Here is an 18,133-nt window from a genome sequence, read left to right as displayed (position 1 = left end):
CGAAACCTAAGAGATAATAATATTAACTCTAGGTTATTTCGCAACAGAACATTGGATAATAATGCCAATTTCACAGGAATCGTTTCAAATCAGAAAAATCGACAAATTCTGATATGAAACAACCGACCTCGTCAAACCAAGGTCTGGCCAGTAATGAGACTCCAGCGGGAAGCGAACTCGTAACCTATAGCACGATAGAATACAACACTTACCACTAGACCACACTGCACATCTCATTCTTTTATCGAACGTTACTCCTAAATATTTTATTACTGACTGCCATTTCAGACTTTATCCAGAAGGGATTTTCTGCATATAGGGCTATGTGACAGTTTTTTGGAATAGGTATGTCATTTATATATATGGAGAACAAGAGTGGGCCAAGCAAGCTCCCCTGCGGAACGCCAGCTGCGATTATTTTTGGAGACGATAATTCATTATTTACGCTAACCACTAGCTTTCTACGAATTAGGTACGATTTGATGATGAAAATTAGGTAGTTTGGTATTTTGTTAATAAGGAACTTATGAATGAGTCCATCGTGCCAAACCGTGTCGAAAGCCTTTTCTATGTCGAGACATACCATTCCGGCACTTCTCTTCATATTAAAGTTCTTCGTCACGTTTTCAGTTAGTCTTGTTAGTTGTTGGGTCGTGGAATGTCCAGTACGAAATCCAAATTATTAATTTATTAATTTCTTATTTACGACTTTAAGTAAACGAGTGTAGATTATTTTTTCTAGAATTTTTGAAAGCGTGCAAAGTAAGCTAATGGGTCGATAATTGGCCGAGATTTTTGGGCTTTTGTCGGGCTTAGGTATGGGAATTACGTTGGCTGTTTTCCAGTATTCTGGGAAATACCCGGTGAGTAAACATGCGTTGAATATTTTAGATAATGAGACTAAAGCTTTAAATGGTATTTGTTTGATTATGATGTTATCTATTGAATCTCACCCAGGTGCCTTTTTATTTTTTAAATTACGTAGTATATTTTGGATTCCACATGGATGCACCAATTTTATATTTTTAGTACTGTTAGTGGGGGTTTTTGTGATGATTTTAATGGACCGGTTGACTTTATTATGCGTTGGTATGTGATTGTAATGTTGTGTGAGTGTGTGATGTTTTTGGAAAGATTTTGATAATAGTTCTGCTTTGTCGCAATCACGCGTCACTATGATTCCTGCATCATCTAATGGAGGAATCGAGTTTTTTGTCCTGCGAATCGCTTTAGCTAATTTCCATAGAGAGCCATCAACTGAGCTTAATTTTTTCAATTTTTTTAGACTAAGCTTCATTTTTGATTTCTTTGATTCTAATTTTAATTTGATATGTGAGCTTATTTATTAATGTTTTCAATACTGGATTTCTTGATATTTGCCAAATTGTCTTTCTTTTTCTTACTCTACCTACAACTAAATTATTCTTACCTCTAGTATAATGACTATGAATATCTCTATTTCTTATTCTATAATCCTTAAAATAATCGGGTAATAACTCATGATCTAACTTATAAACAAACGATAATGTGCTTAGCTTTAAACTATTACTAATACTCAACCATCCCAATTCATCTAACATCCTTCTAATACTTTTTAATATATCAACCTTCAAAATGTCAACACAGTACTCACCGATCGCAGAGTCTAATTCGTCAATCTTATTCTTAAGTCCACGAGCATTCCAAGCTAGAATGTTCAGGTCAGGGACGTCATTTCAGATTTTCAAGGCGTGCCAGACCAAAATTTGAAATTAATATTAAAAAATAGAATTTTATCGTGCACGGTAATCCGAAAACCGGATAATCGAGAGTTAACAGTATACTAAATAAAATAAAGAAATGTTATTTAATTAACTTACGTTTAATTACTAATATTTAATATAAAATTAATATTAATAGTACTCTTGATAAACGATATTATACAGGTTATTAGTTTTCAATAATGTTTTTTACATAACAATGACGATCATTATTTTTTAGTTAAAATAAAGTTTACTTACCGAAAATAAAATTAGCTGTGATTTTATGGTGAACAAATTGATGAGTACAATTTGCTCGAGCGTCTTCTCTTCAGGTCTGTATCCTTCACGCCACAAAACGAACTGATACGAAAACTGTTCACGAACTTGCAAATTAAAAGAAATTTTAGAAAAAAAATGCACGTGTTTAATACGGTGACACGACAACTCGTTCACATATTTTCTGTAAACCGAGGATGCGCTCCAGTCATTACGTATACGGCCATCTCTTTCTCACCCCGTCTGTTCACCAAGATCTCGTTTACTATGCCATTACGTATGCAGCCATCTCTTTCACAAACCGTCTGTTCACCGATAACATATGCCTGGAGCGCATCCTCGGTTTACGGAAAATCTGTGAACGAGTTGTCAGGTAACCGTTTAATACACGTGCAGATTAAGAGTGGGAATACCATCGTTGACTTTCACTACAAGTAAATCTTCTTGCAGTTGTATTTTCCGTTGCGCTAATTCTACGAAAGGAAGCAATAAACAAACTACCATTTCAGTTGTAAATAAAAAAATGAGGTGGAACTTTCTAACAATTCGCTCCACAGATCGAACAATTTCTAAGAATTTTACCCAAGGAATACCATTTAACAAAACAAAATAGCTTTATTGCAGCGATTCTATTTCTGGCCTAGTTTATGCTACTCAAAAGTAACATAACATAACAATCATATTATTTCATTAAATTCTTATTGTTTTCTAAATTCACACTATTCCTAAACTAAGGCATGGCAGTTGCCATGGCATGTTTTGGAATAGTGTGAATATAAATGTATATTTACTTAAAATTTAATTTAAGAATATATTCAATAATGTACATTAACCAGATTAAGAAAGTGTTATGTTGTGAATATCTTACAACCTATGTATGTACTTATATTACTCTTTATTCCCGCTTGTTATCTTGATTCTTTGAACGCACGCTTAATTGATATTTTCCTTTAATGTTATTTATGAGATTTCCAAAATCTTTATTGTTTTAGTTGCATTTTTCTCACGACTCAATGCTATCTGCGTGACGAATTCTGTGCATCTACTCAACCATTTCTCGATACATTCAAGACACATATGTTAACACTAAAAATATCGTTTTTAAATAACTTTATTTCTTATTCCGACGCCATTAGCGTGACAAATTATGTTTCTCCCAAATATCAAAACCCTTCTTAATCCGCACGACGAATTGTGTATCCGACCTCAAGGGATACATATGCAAAAATATTGTCTTTAATTAATTTTATAGTTTTACCAGCATTTTTCACACGACTCGACTCGAATCGTATTCCCTCAAAAACCCTTTTAAACCTGCGTAACTAATTGTGTAACTAATTGTATGTAAACCATTTCTCGATACACTCAAGGGTCAAAGTATTAAAGTCTTAAGATATTGTTTTAACGACTCGAGTTCCCTCCTAAAAATATTATTTTCTCACGAACTATGATTGGTCCAAATTGTTACCTCTATTGAATATATACTGATGTTAAACATATAGAAGATCACTTGCGATCAAACACTCTAACTGATCACTTGCGATCAAACACTCTAACTAGTAACTTGCGATTGAACAGTGTAACTAGCACTTGCGATCAAACACTCTTACTAATAAATTGCGATTAGACAGTGTAACTAGTGACTTACGATCAAAATATTAAAGTCTTACAAGGCACTTGTGATTAAACTGCCTAACTAGTAACGTGTAATACAAACTTGTACATTAATCTCGTGTATACTTACTACTATTAAAGAAGATCTTATAAAAAACTGTGACTATAATATTTGTACACCATCTCCTTCTCGTCCCCGTAACAAAAGGAATCTATAAGTAACCAACTTGGTTAGTTTCCGGATTTGAACTGAAATCAATTTTATCACTGACTTTTATGTATACAAATACATACATGATACAAAATTATCATTAGAGTGCGGACCCAAAGCGCGCCACTCATTGTTCAATTGTTGTAAATAGTTTGTAAAAAAGGTTCGGCAAACCTTTAACAATGCATTTACAACATTGGAACAATGAACGCCACGCTATCATACCAACGATTTTTTCATCTCAAACAACAATGTGGAGTAAAGATAACTATGAAGATAGTAAAACAATATGCGAGGTAAATGTTGAAGTGTTTCGTTCTACTGTGTATCTTTGTCGACTTAATTCAAGTGTGCTTAACGCGTGGCGATTAAGTGGTTAATAGGTATGTGAAAATGGTTTTATTCATTTTTACTTTATCTATGTACGTAGTAACGATATATGATGTTTTATGATCATGCGAAAATTCAAACTCGAGATTTTTTTTGATAAAATTCACTTTATTGATGAATGACAGTAAAATATATTTTGTGACAACAATAATAAATGGTTTTTAGGGAGACGCTACAGTCGACAATGTATAATTATTAACCATTTTAACTAAAAATATACACATACATATGTATATACATATATCCATATCAATTAGTAGTGAACAAAAGCACCACTGTAGAGACATTTTTACCCTGAGTATCTCACCTAATTTTACATATCAGTTTTAGGCGCTTTAGCATTCCATGCTTTGCTGGCAGGCAAGGATGTCACACTGTTTATTGCAGCTTTCAAATTTGGACAGTTTGCTGTCAGATCTTGGCGGCAAATCAGATTCATATAGTCTATCAGACCAGCGAGCAAGAAGTCGGCCCATGTCAACTGTCAACAATATTAAAATTAGTTCAAAGACAAAAAAGAACGATAAAATAACACGTATTTTCAAAAAGATTTATAATAAAGTTTGGTCGCATTAATAATTTTAATACGTAATTTTCGTATGATAAAACATTTTATGATATGTACATATAGCTATATATTTTGCCGTGTAGTGCTATTTATATTATAAAACACTAGTGTTGTACCCGATGAAATATCATCGCATGGGTGTTGGAATATTAATATTAAGGGTTTAAATAAAAACAAATTAAATGAAATGTGAAATGATCCGCACAAGGTCGAATTTTTTTCAAATACCTTTTAAATACATTTAATTTAATATTTATATTTGATTGTTTCATATGAAAAAAAAATGGTAAAAACTACCTACCTACTTACATATAAACAATATAAAAAACCAATAGAAAAATTAATTAATTAAATAAATTTTCAATAGATGGCGCCAAATGCTCAGATACTAATTTCCATAGAGGAAACATTGGTATCAAACAGTTTACTTATGTATAGGAGTTTTTTTTATTTTGTACATATTGTTGGCAATATTTTAGCTGTGACGTATATATGTATATGGGACCCATGAATGTGTGAATATAAGTCAAAGTCTTTACACAACTCGTTTAATGTGTTCGCTTCGGGCTCGACCATTGCCCGAGTGACGCGCAAAGCGACGCCAGGACGGCCAACTTAAAATATTCTCATTCATACCAAGCAAACATGTATAATATGCATGTCGAATCGAAACGATTATTATAGTACGACGAGCGTTATCGCCGATACGCAGATACACAGACACACAGAATAGCACTATTGCATATATACTAGTGTTGTACCTGATAAAATATCATCGCATGGGTGTTGGCATATTAAGTTATTAAATTAAAAGAAATGTGTCGGTTTTGTGTTCGATTCGTACATGGTCGAATTTTTTCAAATACCTTTCAAATATATTTAATTTAATATTTATATTTAACTAGTTTTTTTACCCGGCTTCGCTCAGTATTTATAATATAAACAGCTTAAACATGGCTATATTTGAATCGAAAAAAAAATCGACTCGTCGTCATAGAACCAATCAATTGTTCCCAACCAATTTATCTCCAGAATCCGATGGCCCCCCCGGCGCCCAGGGGGCCTTCACCCCCGCCGCCTCTCGTCCCCATGTCGTCATAAAAATTTTGACTTGTTTACGAATCCCAACCAAAATTACTTATAAACATATTATATATACAAACAAAGTCTCTTTCGAAATTATGTATTAGATTTAAAGAAAAAATGATACTACCTACCTACCTACATGTAAACAATATAAAACACCAATAGAAAAATTAATTAATCATTTGAATAAATTTTCAATAGATGGAGGTAAACGCTCAGAGACTTAGCGCCATCTATTTTCCTAGAGGACACATTGGTAACAAAAAGTATATATAGAAGTTTTTTTCTTTTGTTATTATATTTATATATATGTTTTGGCAGTGGTTTAGCTGTGACGTACATATACATATATGTATGTCGAATCGAAACGCCTATTATGGTACGGCGAGCGTTATCTCAGACAGACACACACAGAATGGCGATATTATAAACATGATAAAGCATACCTTTCCTAGAGCCATATGACCTTTATTGACGGCGGCCATTTCTTCGAGTTTTTTCAAAATATTTGGAATTGTTTCGGATAGTAATTGAACGTACTTCGTTTCCTTGATACTTTCATTCGGTTCATAAAATACGACGACGGCTTCTGCAAGCACGCGATATAAAATTTAGCCAAAATACTATGGTTAGTTCATATAAAGAAATAAATAAAATCATACTCGTTCTCAAATCGGTAATAGTATCTACAGCCATGTCGATTTCAAACGCTTCCCAATCATTACTGCCAGCCAAACCAAATTGCTTTCCCAAATAACGACAAATGGCCAAATGTTGGAACGTCGTTTTATTTCCAATTTGCAATACTGGCATCTGGCCGTTGGGCATTGCTAAAAATTGCATTTGATTAAATTTTCGAAAGCATAATTTTCTTACTACTTACTAACAAAATTCTTACAAGCTTTGAATTTCGGCCAGTCTTCTTTAGATATACGCCTGTCTTCAAAGTCTATATTTCCATACGATAGCAACAAACGTATGGGTTCTGCAAGTGCTTTGACATTGAAGTACGAAAGTACGTATTTTGGTTTACCTTCAGCCATTTCTATAAATGGAGATTTTCTCTAAAAAGAAACAAGCTTCCAGTCAAGAACATAATAGCTGAATTAATTTTACATTATAATTAGTAAACAGATTGCACTTCTGGATAACCTTGAATATACATATTCGAACATTCGAACGCCAAATGCAAAGTGATTAAGAAAAATATGCATACGTATTAATTCACATTTCTTTATTAGTAACAACCACTAATTATTTTACATTGAAATCAATGAATTACAATACATACTTAAATAAAGTCTACTAACCAAATTAAGAAATGAATTTGCATACAACCAACGTAGTCGGTTTCCAAAATTGGACTGAAGTCAAATTTACATATATACACGAACGAAATGAACTTATCGTACGGATAAAATAAACATTTGAGATAACAACTTCTCAGTTGCTAAGGAAAATAACTTCAGGGTTTTTAATGTTAATTTTAGCTTTCATTTCTTTCAATGAAAGTGTCATTTCATGGAACTAAATGTCATTTTCTGTATTTTGGTAGCATCGAATTCGATTTTATTATTAATTTCGACTCAAATTAGACTAATCACATAACAAGGTCAGTTAAGTTATATTTATTTCATTGTATCGTGTATAGTCCTAAAATTGACAGTATCAAAATAACACTTGGATGTGTGGTCGTTGAAGTATTACAACCGTCTTCGAAACATTGACAAATATATTCGGAGTGGTCGTCATTTTCGACTTTATAACAATCTTTCTTGTACTTTAAATATCCACAACTCCTTATAATTCTGCTCTCTATAACGCTATTCCTTTGCAGAACTGAAAAAATAACAAAAAAGTATGATTTTATATGTTCATTTATTTAAAAAACGGTATTTTTTTGTTAAAAAAAGCTTCAATAGACAAGCAATCGTCTATCATTTCATCATTGAATGTGAATGAAAAAATGGGACACTCTTAAAATAATCAAATTATTATTAAAGAAAAATATATGCACATTTGTACATGGGATTATGTTTATCGTTGATGGCTTTAGCAGTAAAACAATGCAATGATGGATATAAACATCATATTATGATCATGCACTAAAAACTCAATAGTAGGTAAGTAGCATCAATAAATATTATGTTATGTTATGTCACAAAAAAATATTATATTATGACTAGAGTAACCATATGTCCCGGTTTTTATGTATTTTGCGGTCGTCTCGTCGTTTTTCATAAAGTTATTTGATTTGTTAGATTGTTTTTAATTTCATATTCTTACAAATTAGTTTGTTACAAAAAATATTATATTAATATCAATTCATTTTAAAGTAACATTTAAACAATTTTTTAAAAGATTAATTTTACATGTTCTGAAAGAGAAATCGCGCTGTGATATGACTTTCGTCATAATCAATAAAATACAATGTTATATTATATTTAATTTTTTATCTCGTTTAATTTTCTTATTTTAAAGAAATGCACGTTCTGATGAAAAGTATACTAATTAAGAAAATAAATCAAAATTTTCAGCTACACATAATTTTTGCAATTAAAAGAAATCAAGAATGTATAATATTGGCGAATTTTTTTCTATTTTATCTGTTGATTTTAAACGTTCCAGAAAAAATCAGCCTGCAGCGCATGAACATTTTTTTAGGTGATTGACTTTAGTGAGTCTTTAATTAATATTATGTATTAGATGTATTATGAGCATTTATAAGGATTGTAAATAGGTTTTTGAACTCTTTTTCCTATTATGCTGTAGATTAACATTAGAATAATATAATACTAAGATTACTAACCAAATTAAATTAAATTGTAAAATAGAAAATGATCAGTAGATCAGCAGCTATTAAAATAGATATAAGATGTATTGTGAACATAATTTCGTAATAATAAAAAGCATTTAAAAATCAAAAAAAATCATTTTTAACAGCATATTATATTCATTTTTTCTAATCCCGTTTCTATAATAATTTCCTTTTACACAAGAATTGTACATTCTGAAGAAAAAAATAATTCCTTGACAATATTTATGACTATTTAAGGCAAAACTTTTAAAATTTTTGGACGTACAAAATATTTTTTTTATATATTTTATATAGAACAATTTCTTTGCGGAGCGTCCCGTTTTACGTTTTGGGAAATATGGTCACCCTAATCATAACATTCATATAATTGCTATTTTCTTTCCCGCAGTATTTATTACTGCGTGACTTACGGTATAGAACAGTTTTCCTGCAGAATGATTCCGGATGATCTTGTACAACTTCACAAGATGTAGGAAGTATCGTTTTTTCAGGACCGTAATTTTCCAAATTTTCACACTGGGAATTATTGACACTGTTACATTGATAGCAATGTATACCTTCAACTACAAAAAAATGTTTCTCGTTAAAATACTTCATAATGTGATTGAATTTTATACGTATAAATATTTACCAGTGTAATCGCCAATGATGGCGAATACCACTAATATTATGATTGATTTCGACAACATTATTACCCACGGTAAATTTAAATACTGACTGGTCTGCAACGTGACAATGTTAACGAATTTATACAAAGTCATTAGGAACAGTAATTGATGGCGACATTACTTAAAAACAAGTATAAAGAAATTCAAACAAATGATTCGTCGAAACTAGTTGTTGCTATGTACATATGTATATAAGTATACATATAAAAGAAAATAAATTATACGATTTTTGATAGGAATAAGAACGATGTAACAAAACTAATTATATGTTTAGTACATACACAGGCCCGGCCCGAGGGTATATGATGCTCCTAGGCAGATTGGTTTTCAGCATTCCTCCCCCCCCCCCTTCCCCCTTTTTATATTTTAAAAATAAATTTTAGAAAACTTACACGTTGAAAAAAATATATTAAAAAACATGAATAAAATAAAATTTGCAATTGTGGAACATATGTACATATGTATTTTAAAAAAGACATCATATTTAATTAAATTTAGAAACTATCTCTCATTCCATTTTATATTGAATTTTTAACTTTTACAATATAATATAACAATTAAGTAGAATTTTTACAATATGATATAAAATTATTTATATAACAATAAAATATTAAAAAATATTTAAAAAAAAAGTGTTCTGGTTTTTGCTGATTAATTTTAATTTAATTAAATTGTAATTAATTCTTCCATTTATTAAAATGCAATTCCAAGTAACCACTAGTACCTACGGAAGTTGTAATTTCGCTATGAAAACGGTGAATGTGGAATATTTGGCACTCGAGTTTTCGTTAGTATGATATTAATCGTTAGTATGATGGACTTTTCGGCTGTCAGATGTTCCGTTATAGAAATTTTAGTGACTTTTGGGGGAGCGCTTTGTGACCAATAATCACCGAACCGTACCACATACTGCATATCACGCTGTGTGATTGCGCCCTAACTATGAAAATTTATACTGTACATAAAAACTGGAATCAGTAACTATTAAAACTTTGATTGTATCTATGTGTATGTGTATGTATATGTATGTATATAAAATTTTACCGAAAATGGTCCATAGGGTCGTTTTGGTATATATCACTGCCAAGCAAGGATAAACACTACTATAGATGTCAACGAAACAGCTCAAATGTTTCGTTTGTACCAGGTATGGTACCGCGTATGCCGTTTTTCTATATGTTTAAAGCTATCTAAAAAAAAACCACGGCCCGCATCCCACGCTGTATGATTCCTCCCTTAATTGTTTGGCAAGTTCTATTCGTGAGTCGTTGATATTATACAGTCGACTTCTTGCGTTCCTCGCAAATTATAATAGTTTACAACCAGTATTGGGTAGGTAGAAAAATTAAGTTGACGTTAAAATTTTCAAGAAAACCAAAAATTCTGTTTTCAATTTTATTATCAAAAAAAAATGGCGTGCCAGTTTTCTGCCCCTTTGATTTGGCCCTGTTCAAACAAGAGAAGCGAAACTGATAATGTGCCCTCAATAGTGACTCCGTGCATATTATTAAGATTAAGGTTATTATTATTATGTTGGTGAATGAATCCAATGTGTCAGCAACGATGATCCTATGCCCAAAAGGAACTGCGATCATCCCTGAAGACCTATATCATGATGCATTACAAATTGAGCTTCTGTTTTTGTCTTCTGTGAGACCTGTTTTAGCTTGTTCATCTGTTGGGGTTCCTTCATCACGATGGAATTTTGCTCGCGTTGATTCTGAATTATAATGAGGTTCGTTCTATGGACTGGCGCCAAATGTACCTCATGAATACTGGTGATGCTGTTGAATTTTTGTATAACACACTATATAATATTTTTGACAGTTATGTTCCTCGGTTCATCAGTTATCCTAATTTAGAACTACATCGTCGGGTTTTTCCACCGTGGTTTGGGTCCAAACTTATAACTGATGTTCGTGCAAAATGGTTGTCTCATAGAAGATGGAAACGTAGCCAATCATTTCGTGACTATGAGAAATTTCGGATTCTTAGGAAGATCGTAAAACGTGGTGTGAGTGAGCGTTATACCCTCTATCTCAAAGAGATGGAGAGTGCTATCGCAAGTAATCCTCACCACTTTTTCAGATTTATTAAGAGTAAGCATATTTCACATGGCCTTGAGCATTCGTTCTCATTTAATAATAAAAGTTGTGTCGGTCCTGAGATCGCTAAAGCTTTTGCTAGTTTTTTAGCTCTGTATTTGATCAGAGATCACCATCCCTTGATGCTAATTTGGCTTCCCAAATTGGTACTGAAGGTGTTGTTATAGACATTCCGCGGGTCTCGCTTGGAGATGTTAGGATAGCAATTTTGAAGCTGAAAGGGTCTGTTGGGCCTGACGGTGCGCCCCCTGACGTATTAAAGGCATGCTGTAATTCACTCTTAGAGCCTCTTCAGTTTATTTTTAACCTTATTCTGGGTTCTGGTAATTATCCTGAAAAATGGAAATTATCTAGAGTCATTCCCATTCATAAAAGTGGCTCTAAAAATGAGGTTGAAAATTACAGACCTATTGCTATCATCTCGGCTATTCCCAAAATTTTCTATAATATCCTTCACCGTTTGATTCTTTTGCAGTTCAAAAGATTGTTGTGTGATGAGCAGCATGGTTTTTCACCATGTCGTTCCACTACCACTAATCTTGCCTGCTTTTCATATTATACCATGTCTAAAGTTGACCGTGGACAACAAGTTGATGTAGCCTACTTTGACTTTCGAAAAGCATTTGATCTTGTCAACAATGACGCTCTTATGATCAGATTAGCTGAAGTGGGCTTTTCTCCACGTCTTCTTAAACTCTTTGCTTCTTATCTTAGTGATAGGAAGCAATTTGTTAGATATGGTATTTATGAATCTCCTTCATTTTTTACGCGATCTGGTGTAACTCAGGGGTCCACCTTAGGCCCTTTACTATTTACAATAGTCATTAATAACCTCCCAAAAGTACTACGCAATGCTTCATGTCTATTGTTTGCTGACGACGTTAAACTATTCTTTGCTGTTAAGGATGAGAGGCAAGCCTCTCTCCTTCAAGCTGATATTAACGCTGTTTTAGAGTTCAGTTCCAGTTTAGGGCTTGAACTGAATACTAGTAAATGTGCTATTATGAGTTATGGACGTGCGAATTCGCTCTATTGTCACGGATATTCCATTGGATCCGTATTGTTGAAGCGCGTGGAATCAATGGTCGACTTGGGTATCACTTTTGATCCTCAATTCACCTTTCACAACCACATCAAGACAATAGCTGACGTTTCCTTTCGTCGACTTGGATTTGTCTTGAGATATGCTAGATTATTCTCCAACCCCTTGTCTTCTCGCTTGCTTTTCAACTCGCTTGTTAGAAGTAAGCTAGAGTATAATGCAATTGTGTGGAATCCGCATGAAGCAAACTACTCTCTGCTTGCTTGGGTATAATTCCCTTGACCTTCGGAGAAACTTCTCGTTAATTCGTTTCGTTCTCCAGCTATTGCGTGGTAATACGTCATGCCCGTTGTTGCTGGAACAGTTGGGACTTTATGTCCCTAATAATTATGTGCGTGGTAGACATCATCATTTAATGGTTGTACCTGCTGCTCGCACAGTTCTTTTTCGAATGGCTCCTATTCCAAGAGCTATTCGACTTCTCAATGAAATCGTTGCTGCTGTCCCTGAATGTGATATTTTCCACCTTGGGGAGCGTAGATTGTCGGATATTATCTTAACATATTTATCTGGTAACCTACGCTCATCATTACTTTCTTAATTTGAATGTGATGAACGAGTGGAATCTTAATCTACTCTCTTCCATTTGGACCTCGCTGTGATTTTATTTTTTATTCATATTTTGTTTTATTTTATTTTATTTTTTCTTTCTCTTTTGTACATTTTTATATACTATTTTAATTTTGCTCAGTGTAAACAAAGAATGGGATTTATGGATTTTATTTTTAATTTTTACACTTTTGTTATTTTTTTTTTTCTCTCTGAATGAGGTATTATTTTCCTTTTGTTACTTTTTTTTATTATTTTATTTTACCATGTTTTCTGCTTTTGCTTTTTTCCTTTATTTACAGTATACTTGTTTTTATATCTTTTTCAAATGTAGGCCATTGTGGCGCATTAGGTTCTTCCTGTAATGCCACAATGGTCCAAAACTATTAAATAAATAAATAAATAAATTATGATGTTATGATTGTGTGAATGGCCACAGTGACGTGTTAGAGTACTCTGTAATGTCACTGTGGCTAATATTTAAAAAAATAAAATAAATATGTATGTACATACTAAATAATAATAATAATTTTGTCAAAAGGTTAAAAGGATATTAAAAAATAATTAAAAGGTTTTTAAAAAATAAAATTAGTTGTAGATTTATTCATTACAATAAATGTGAATATTAATTATAAATACATATATATGTACATACACTTAACTTAAATATATAAGTACAAATATATCAATTCTCCCGAATATTCATGACATTTTTAATAATAAATATTATTATTCGAATTAAGTATGCTTAGCGTTGAAATAAAGGCTGAAAATTCTGCACACAAACACACATATATTATACACATATTAGGGCTATTTTAGCCTAACCTAATCAAACCTTTCTTTCTACAAATAATTTCCTGCAAATCTTTTTGAAATGTGAAAAAGGCGAAACAAACCTTTTGGTTAAAGTTTTAATGATTAAATGACTATTTATTTGGGCAATTTTATAAATTCAATTTACATTTCTATTAAAAGACGCACAAACATCAATTTGAGAAAAGCTTTTATGGCGATAATATTAAACATAAAGTAAACGACACAATCGTTAACACAATATACGAATGCAGGGATGGCGATGAGTTACAACTGTCGTCAAAGCATTGGCACACTTTCTCCTGATGACCATCATTATCTGTTTTGTAGCATTCCCTTTTATATTTAATGTATCCGCAACTTCTAATCACCCTAGTGTCGATTTGTTTGGTTTTGTCCAAAACTGGAAAAATAATCAGTTTTATTTACAAACATTCTCAGTGAGTAATAGTAATAGTTTAGGTTTTTCTCACTTGTCAATACGGTTTTCCTGCAGAATGGTTCATTTTCATTTTCTATTACTTGGCAAGGCTGAGGCACTATAAACCTTCCTTTTGCGTAATGTTCCAAATTCACGCACTGGGAATTGTTGACGCTATTGCATTGGAAGCACAGAATCCCATCTACTGTAACATTTCGAAAAAATTGTCATGAAATATGTACATACATATTTACTTTGATACTGGTACGATGTGGTTTATACATGTTACTAAAAATGTGATAAATACCTGATGGTGTCAAAAAGATGGAGAGTAAAACTGCTAAAATTACAGTTTGATAAATCATTATTTTGCTGTATGTTTACCTGAAATTAATGTAGTAAGTGTTAGTTAATTTTATTTTATTATGATAACTGTAAATATGTATGTATTTTAGGACGGTGTTAAAGTCTTAAAGTTTAAAAATAGGAATTACATCAATATTAATGCAAGCATTTGTTATAATTTATAAGTTACAATTTAATAACTTATTAAATTTAATTTATAAGTTACAATTTAATAATTTAATAATTTAATATTTACATAAGTTACAATTTATAAACAAAGACTCAGTCTAGTACCCACATTAATCATTATGTATAGTATAATATGTCAATACATATATTGAGTGAATGCGACAGTTGCACAATATATATCAATATATATATTGAGTGAATGCGACAGTTGCGCTTCGACCAGATAAAACGTATTTTAAATTGACAAAATCGAGGTTTCGTATTCTCCTATTTTCTCCTCCGAAACTGGACCAATTTTTAAAAAAATTTCATCATCGTTATGAAAAAGATATTTTCTGTGCAACTATGCGCGTATTTTTTTTAAAATCGACCGTTAAATAAGCACGCTGGACTTTTTTCGTGTTTGGCGGCTCCTAGCTCCTATAAAAAATAACTAATCAAAAAAATAAAACGATAGATGCATCCCAATGGTGGATATCCATAGCATATTAAAAAATAATTTCTCTAATGCCATAATTGAGGAAGGTAGAAGTCTAATACTTTTGTATGGACAAGGCGCTGGTGTCCAGCCCTCTTAATGTTATATAATAACGCTAGTAAAGAATTACTTACAGCAAATTTATTAAAAATGGTTTTCATTCGAGATCTAATTAAAATGTCATGTTTTAATTATCTAATCTAATGCTATCTCTCAAGTACCTACACGATATAATAGTCTATTAAAAGCTGTGGTATCACAGTAAAATTTTTATCAGAATGATTTGCCATTTTATGTTATGATTTTTTATGACATGATAATTGTTTAATATAATAATTACCTTAAGTGTGGATTAAAATATATTTATTTTACACCCCGACTCTTCTGTGAACACATTCACTACCGCACTAGTTTCCTTATAGATTGATCTTATTTTGAAAATAAAAATTGTGATTGCTCCACAAAGATTATGAACAAAATATGTGACAACAAGTTGTCAGCGAAAACCAAACTTTATTTTGCAACTGAAATCATATGTATATACCTCGCAAAATACATTCAATTTTAAATACAACAGAATGTTTATTATATTTTCATTCATAATAAATAAATTAAATACATTCGATTGGCTAATGTTTATTCACATGTAAAGGTTAGCGTATTTTTAAAATATTTTAATTTCCGAACTGAAAGTTTGAATACCAAACTTCATAAAATTGAAAGGTTATCAAGCAATTATGCGTATTATTTAGAGAGATAATTTTATTAGATGACCCTCGAGAAATAAATGCTGTATGTACAATATCGTTATCTATAATTATTTCCACATGAAAAACATAAATTATAATCATAATACATATAAAAGATAATAAATAATAAAAATATCAAAATAAATTTGTAATTAATTCAAGAGATGTCTCTATATTAAATATTAAACATATGCACTAAACTTTATTTTATTAGTAGCAATTGGAATTTAGTTTGAATAATTATACATAGGAAATATTTAATTAAATACTGCCAACACTTTTTAAAACCTTTTAATAATTAAAGCTTCACAGTATATTAAAAATTTGCGATTAAGTGGCCAACAATGATTTTAAAAATTAAATACTACTTTTGATAATGAATTTGCCATATTTAGATATTTAAACTAAGTTTTTTTATACGAATGTCAATGAAAGAAAATTTTATCCATTCATATTTTTAATGTGACATTTTAACGGCATCAATTGATGAAAATATGAAAGATCATAGTAAAATTGTGAAATGCGACGAAAAAATATACAAAATATTTACCCAAAACTTCATACCCCAAAATGACATAGCAAACTTAAGAAATATATCTAATCAAATAAACTACGACTGATCCAGCGTTTCATCAATAAAGATTGATTTCAATGACACGATCTTGTACTGGCAAAATTGCCTGGTATTTCTCGGGAGGATGAAAATTGGAAAAAATTTCACTGTCTTCGTTCTAAATTAGAATACATACCATGCATTAGCGTGGTAATTAGATTATTAGTCACATTCCGATCGCCTAAAAGACAATTTTTGCCATGAAAATCGCGAATATGGGATATTTCTCGTTAGTATGATAGTATGATGGACTTTTCGGCTGCCAGATGTTCCGTTATAGATATTTTAGTGACTTTTGGGCGAGTGCTTTGTGACCAATAATCACCGAACCCATTGGCGTATCGTAAATTCCAGGCACCCCCCCCCCCCCTCCCTTTGTTTCATTGTTTTACATTCTGGGTCTGCAGACGAGACTAAATTAAAAACTACAGGTTTGTATAACGAACCAACTATTATTCGTAATGGATTTTACACATATTGTCTGAAAAAAAAAGATCTTCAATCAATGTTGTTGCCAGTGATGACGTATGGATGTGAAACTTGGACATTGAACGCCAAGTTGCTCCACAAGTCCAAAGCACTCAAAGAAGTATGGAACGTTGTACGCTTGGCATAATGAGGAAATATAGGAAACGGAACACGTGGGCAGAGAAATGTTATAATAATATAAGTGCCTTTGCCAATAAATTGCCGTGTCGAAATAATATGTGTACTAAACTAAAAATATACGCTACAACGGAAGGATAGAATAGAATAGAATAAAATCATGTTCATCACATATTCACAACAGAAATAAAAGTTTTATTTTGATATAGATTTATTTACAATTTGAGCATATGGTGGCGTTGTTCGTTGGTAACCAATCCGTTTGTTTTCACAATAAGCGGATTATTTTTGTCCAATTTTTTGTATTGGTCTGTCCTTAGGAACACTTAAATTAACGTGTAATGTATAGTTTCAACAAAAATATGTATAATATAATACGAACGATGTTTATATTAATTAAACTTTTGCATTTATTTAAAAATATTTTTTACATTTCTCCGGTGCCAACCCTGAAATTATATGTAGAATGCTTGCGGTCGCCATGATACTTTTAAAAACTGTGAAACTACGATGTTAATTGAATAATATGTTACTTAAAACATTAATTTACTTTTAAAATGTATACCATTTCTATGTACGTGGGTGAGAAGTATAAGGGTTGTGGTTATAGTGGATAGTTGCTAGAGGAATTAACGAAAGGTGGACAAAATAAGTGCTAGAATGGTACCCGAGAGAATGCAAAATGGTAAAAGGAAGACCGCAGAGAATTTAGGAAAATGTGTCGTGTGAGATGGATGATAGTTGCGCAAAACAAAGACAAATGAAAGTGTATTGGAGAGGTCTTCAT

At 31.7% G+C, this 18,133-nt stretch overlaps 3 protein-coding genes across 4 annotated transcripts in view; all 3 read right to left on the bottom strand.

The window, feature by feature from the left end:
- Positions 1-4,327: 4,327 nt before the first annotated feature.
- LOC143914501 (glutathione S-transferase-like) lies at positions 4,328-7,299 on the bottom strand. Its single transcript, XM_077434753.1, has 5 exons — positions 7,198-7,299; positions 6,786-6,951; positions 6,550-6,717; positions 6,334-6,476; positions 4,328-4,714 (listed from the first exon to the last, which is right to left on the bottom strand). The coding sequence occupies exons 2-5, from the start codon at positions 6,928-6,930 to the stop codon at positions 4,547-4,549; spliced, it is 624 nt and encodes a 207-aa protein (XP_077290879.1). The 5' UTR covers positions 6,931-6,951; positions 7,198-7,299; the 3' UTR covers positions 4,328-4,546.
- LOC143914505 (uncharacterized) lies at positions 7,198-9,538 on the bottom strand. Its single transcript, XM_077434759.1, has 3 exons — positions 9,337-9,538; positions 9,116-9,268; positions 7,198-7,726 (listed from the first exon to the last, which is right to left on the bottom strand). The coding sequence occupies exons 1-3, from the start codon at positions 9,464-9,466 to the stop codon at positions 7,521-7,523; spliced, it is 489 nt and encodes a 162-aa protein (XP_077290885.1). The 5' UTR covers positions 9,467-9,538; the 3' UTR covers positions 7,198-7,520.
- Positions 9,539-13,705: 4,167 nt separating this feature from the next.
- The window catches only part of LOC143914509 (uncharacterized), a 35,585-nt gene continuing 31,157 nt past the window's right edge, over positions 13,706-18,133 (bottom strand). Inside the window, exons 1-4 of one of the 2 annotated variants that reach the window (XM_077434762.1) lie at positions 15,719-15,842; positions 14,674-14,750; positions 14,419-14,571; positions 13,706-14,348 (exon numbers count right to left, since the gene is read on the bottom strand). In XM_077434762.1, the coding sequence (XP_077290888.1) occupies positions 14,137-14,348; positions 14,419-14,571; positions 14,674-14,731 (423 nt within the window). In that variant the 5' untranslated portion in view covers positions 14,732-14,750; positions 15,719-15,842 and the 3' untranslated portion in view covers positions 13,706-14,136. Of the gene's footprint in view, positions 14,349-14,418; positions 14,572-14,673; positions 14,751-15,718; positions 15,843-18,133 lie in introns of those variants that run through there. The other variant, XM_077434764.1, reaches the window with a different exon arrangement.

This window comes from Arctopsyche grandis, chromosome 7 (genome assembly GCF_051622035.1).
Source record: "Arctopsyche grandis isolate Sample6627 chromosome 7, ASM5162203v2, whole genome shotgun sequence".
NCBI classification, from domain to species: Eukaryota; Metazoa; Arthropoda; class Insecta; order Trichoptera; family Hydropsychidae; genus Arctopsyche; species Arctopsyche grandis.
Note: the sequence above shows the minus strand (reverse complement) of the source record. Positions and strands in the feature narration are given on the sequence as shown.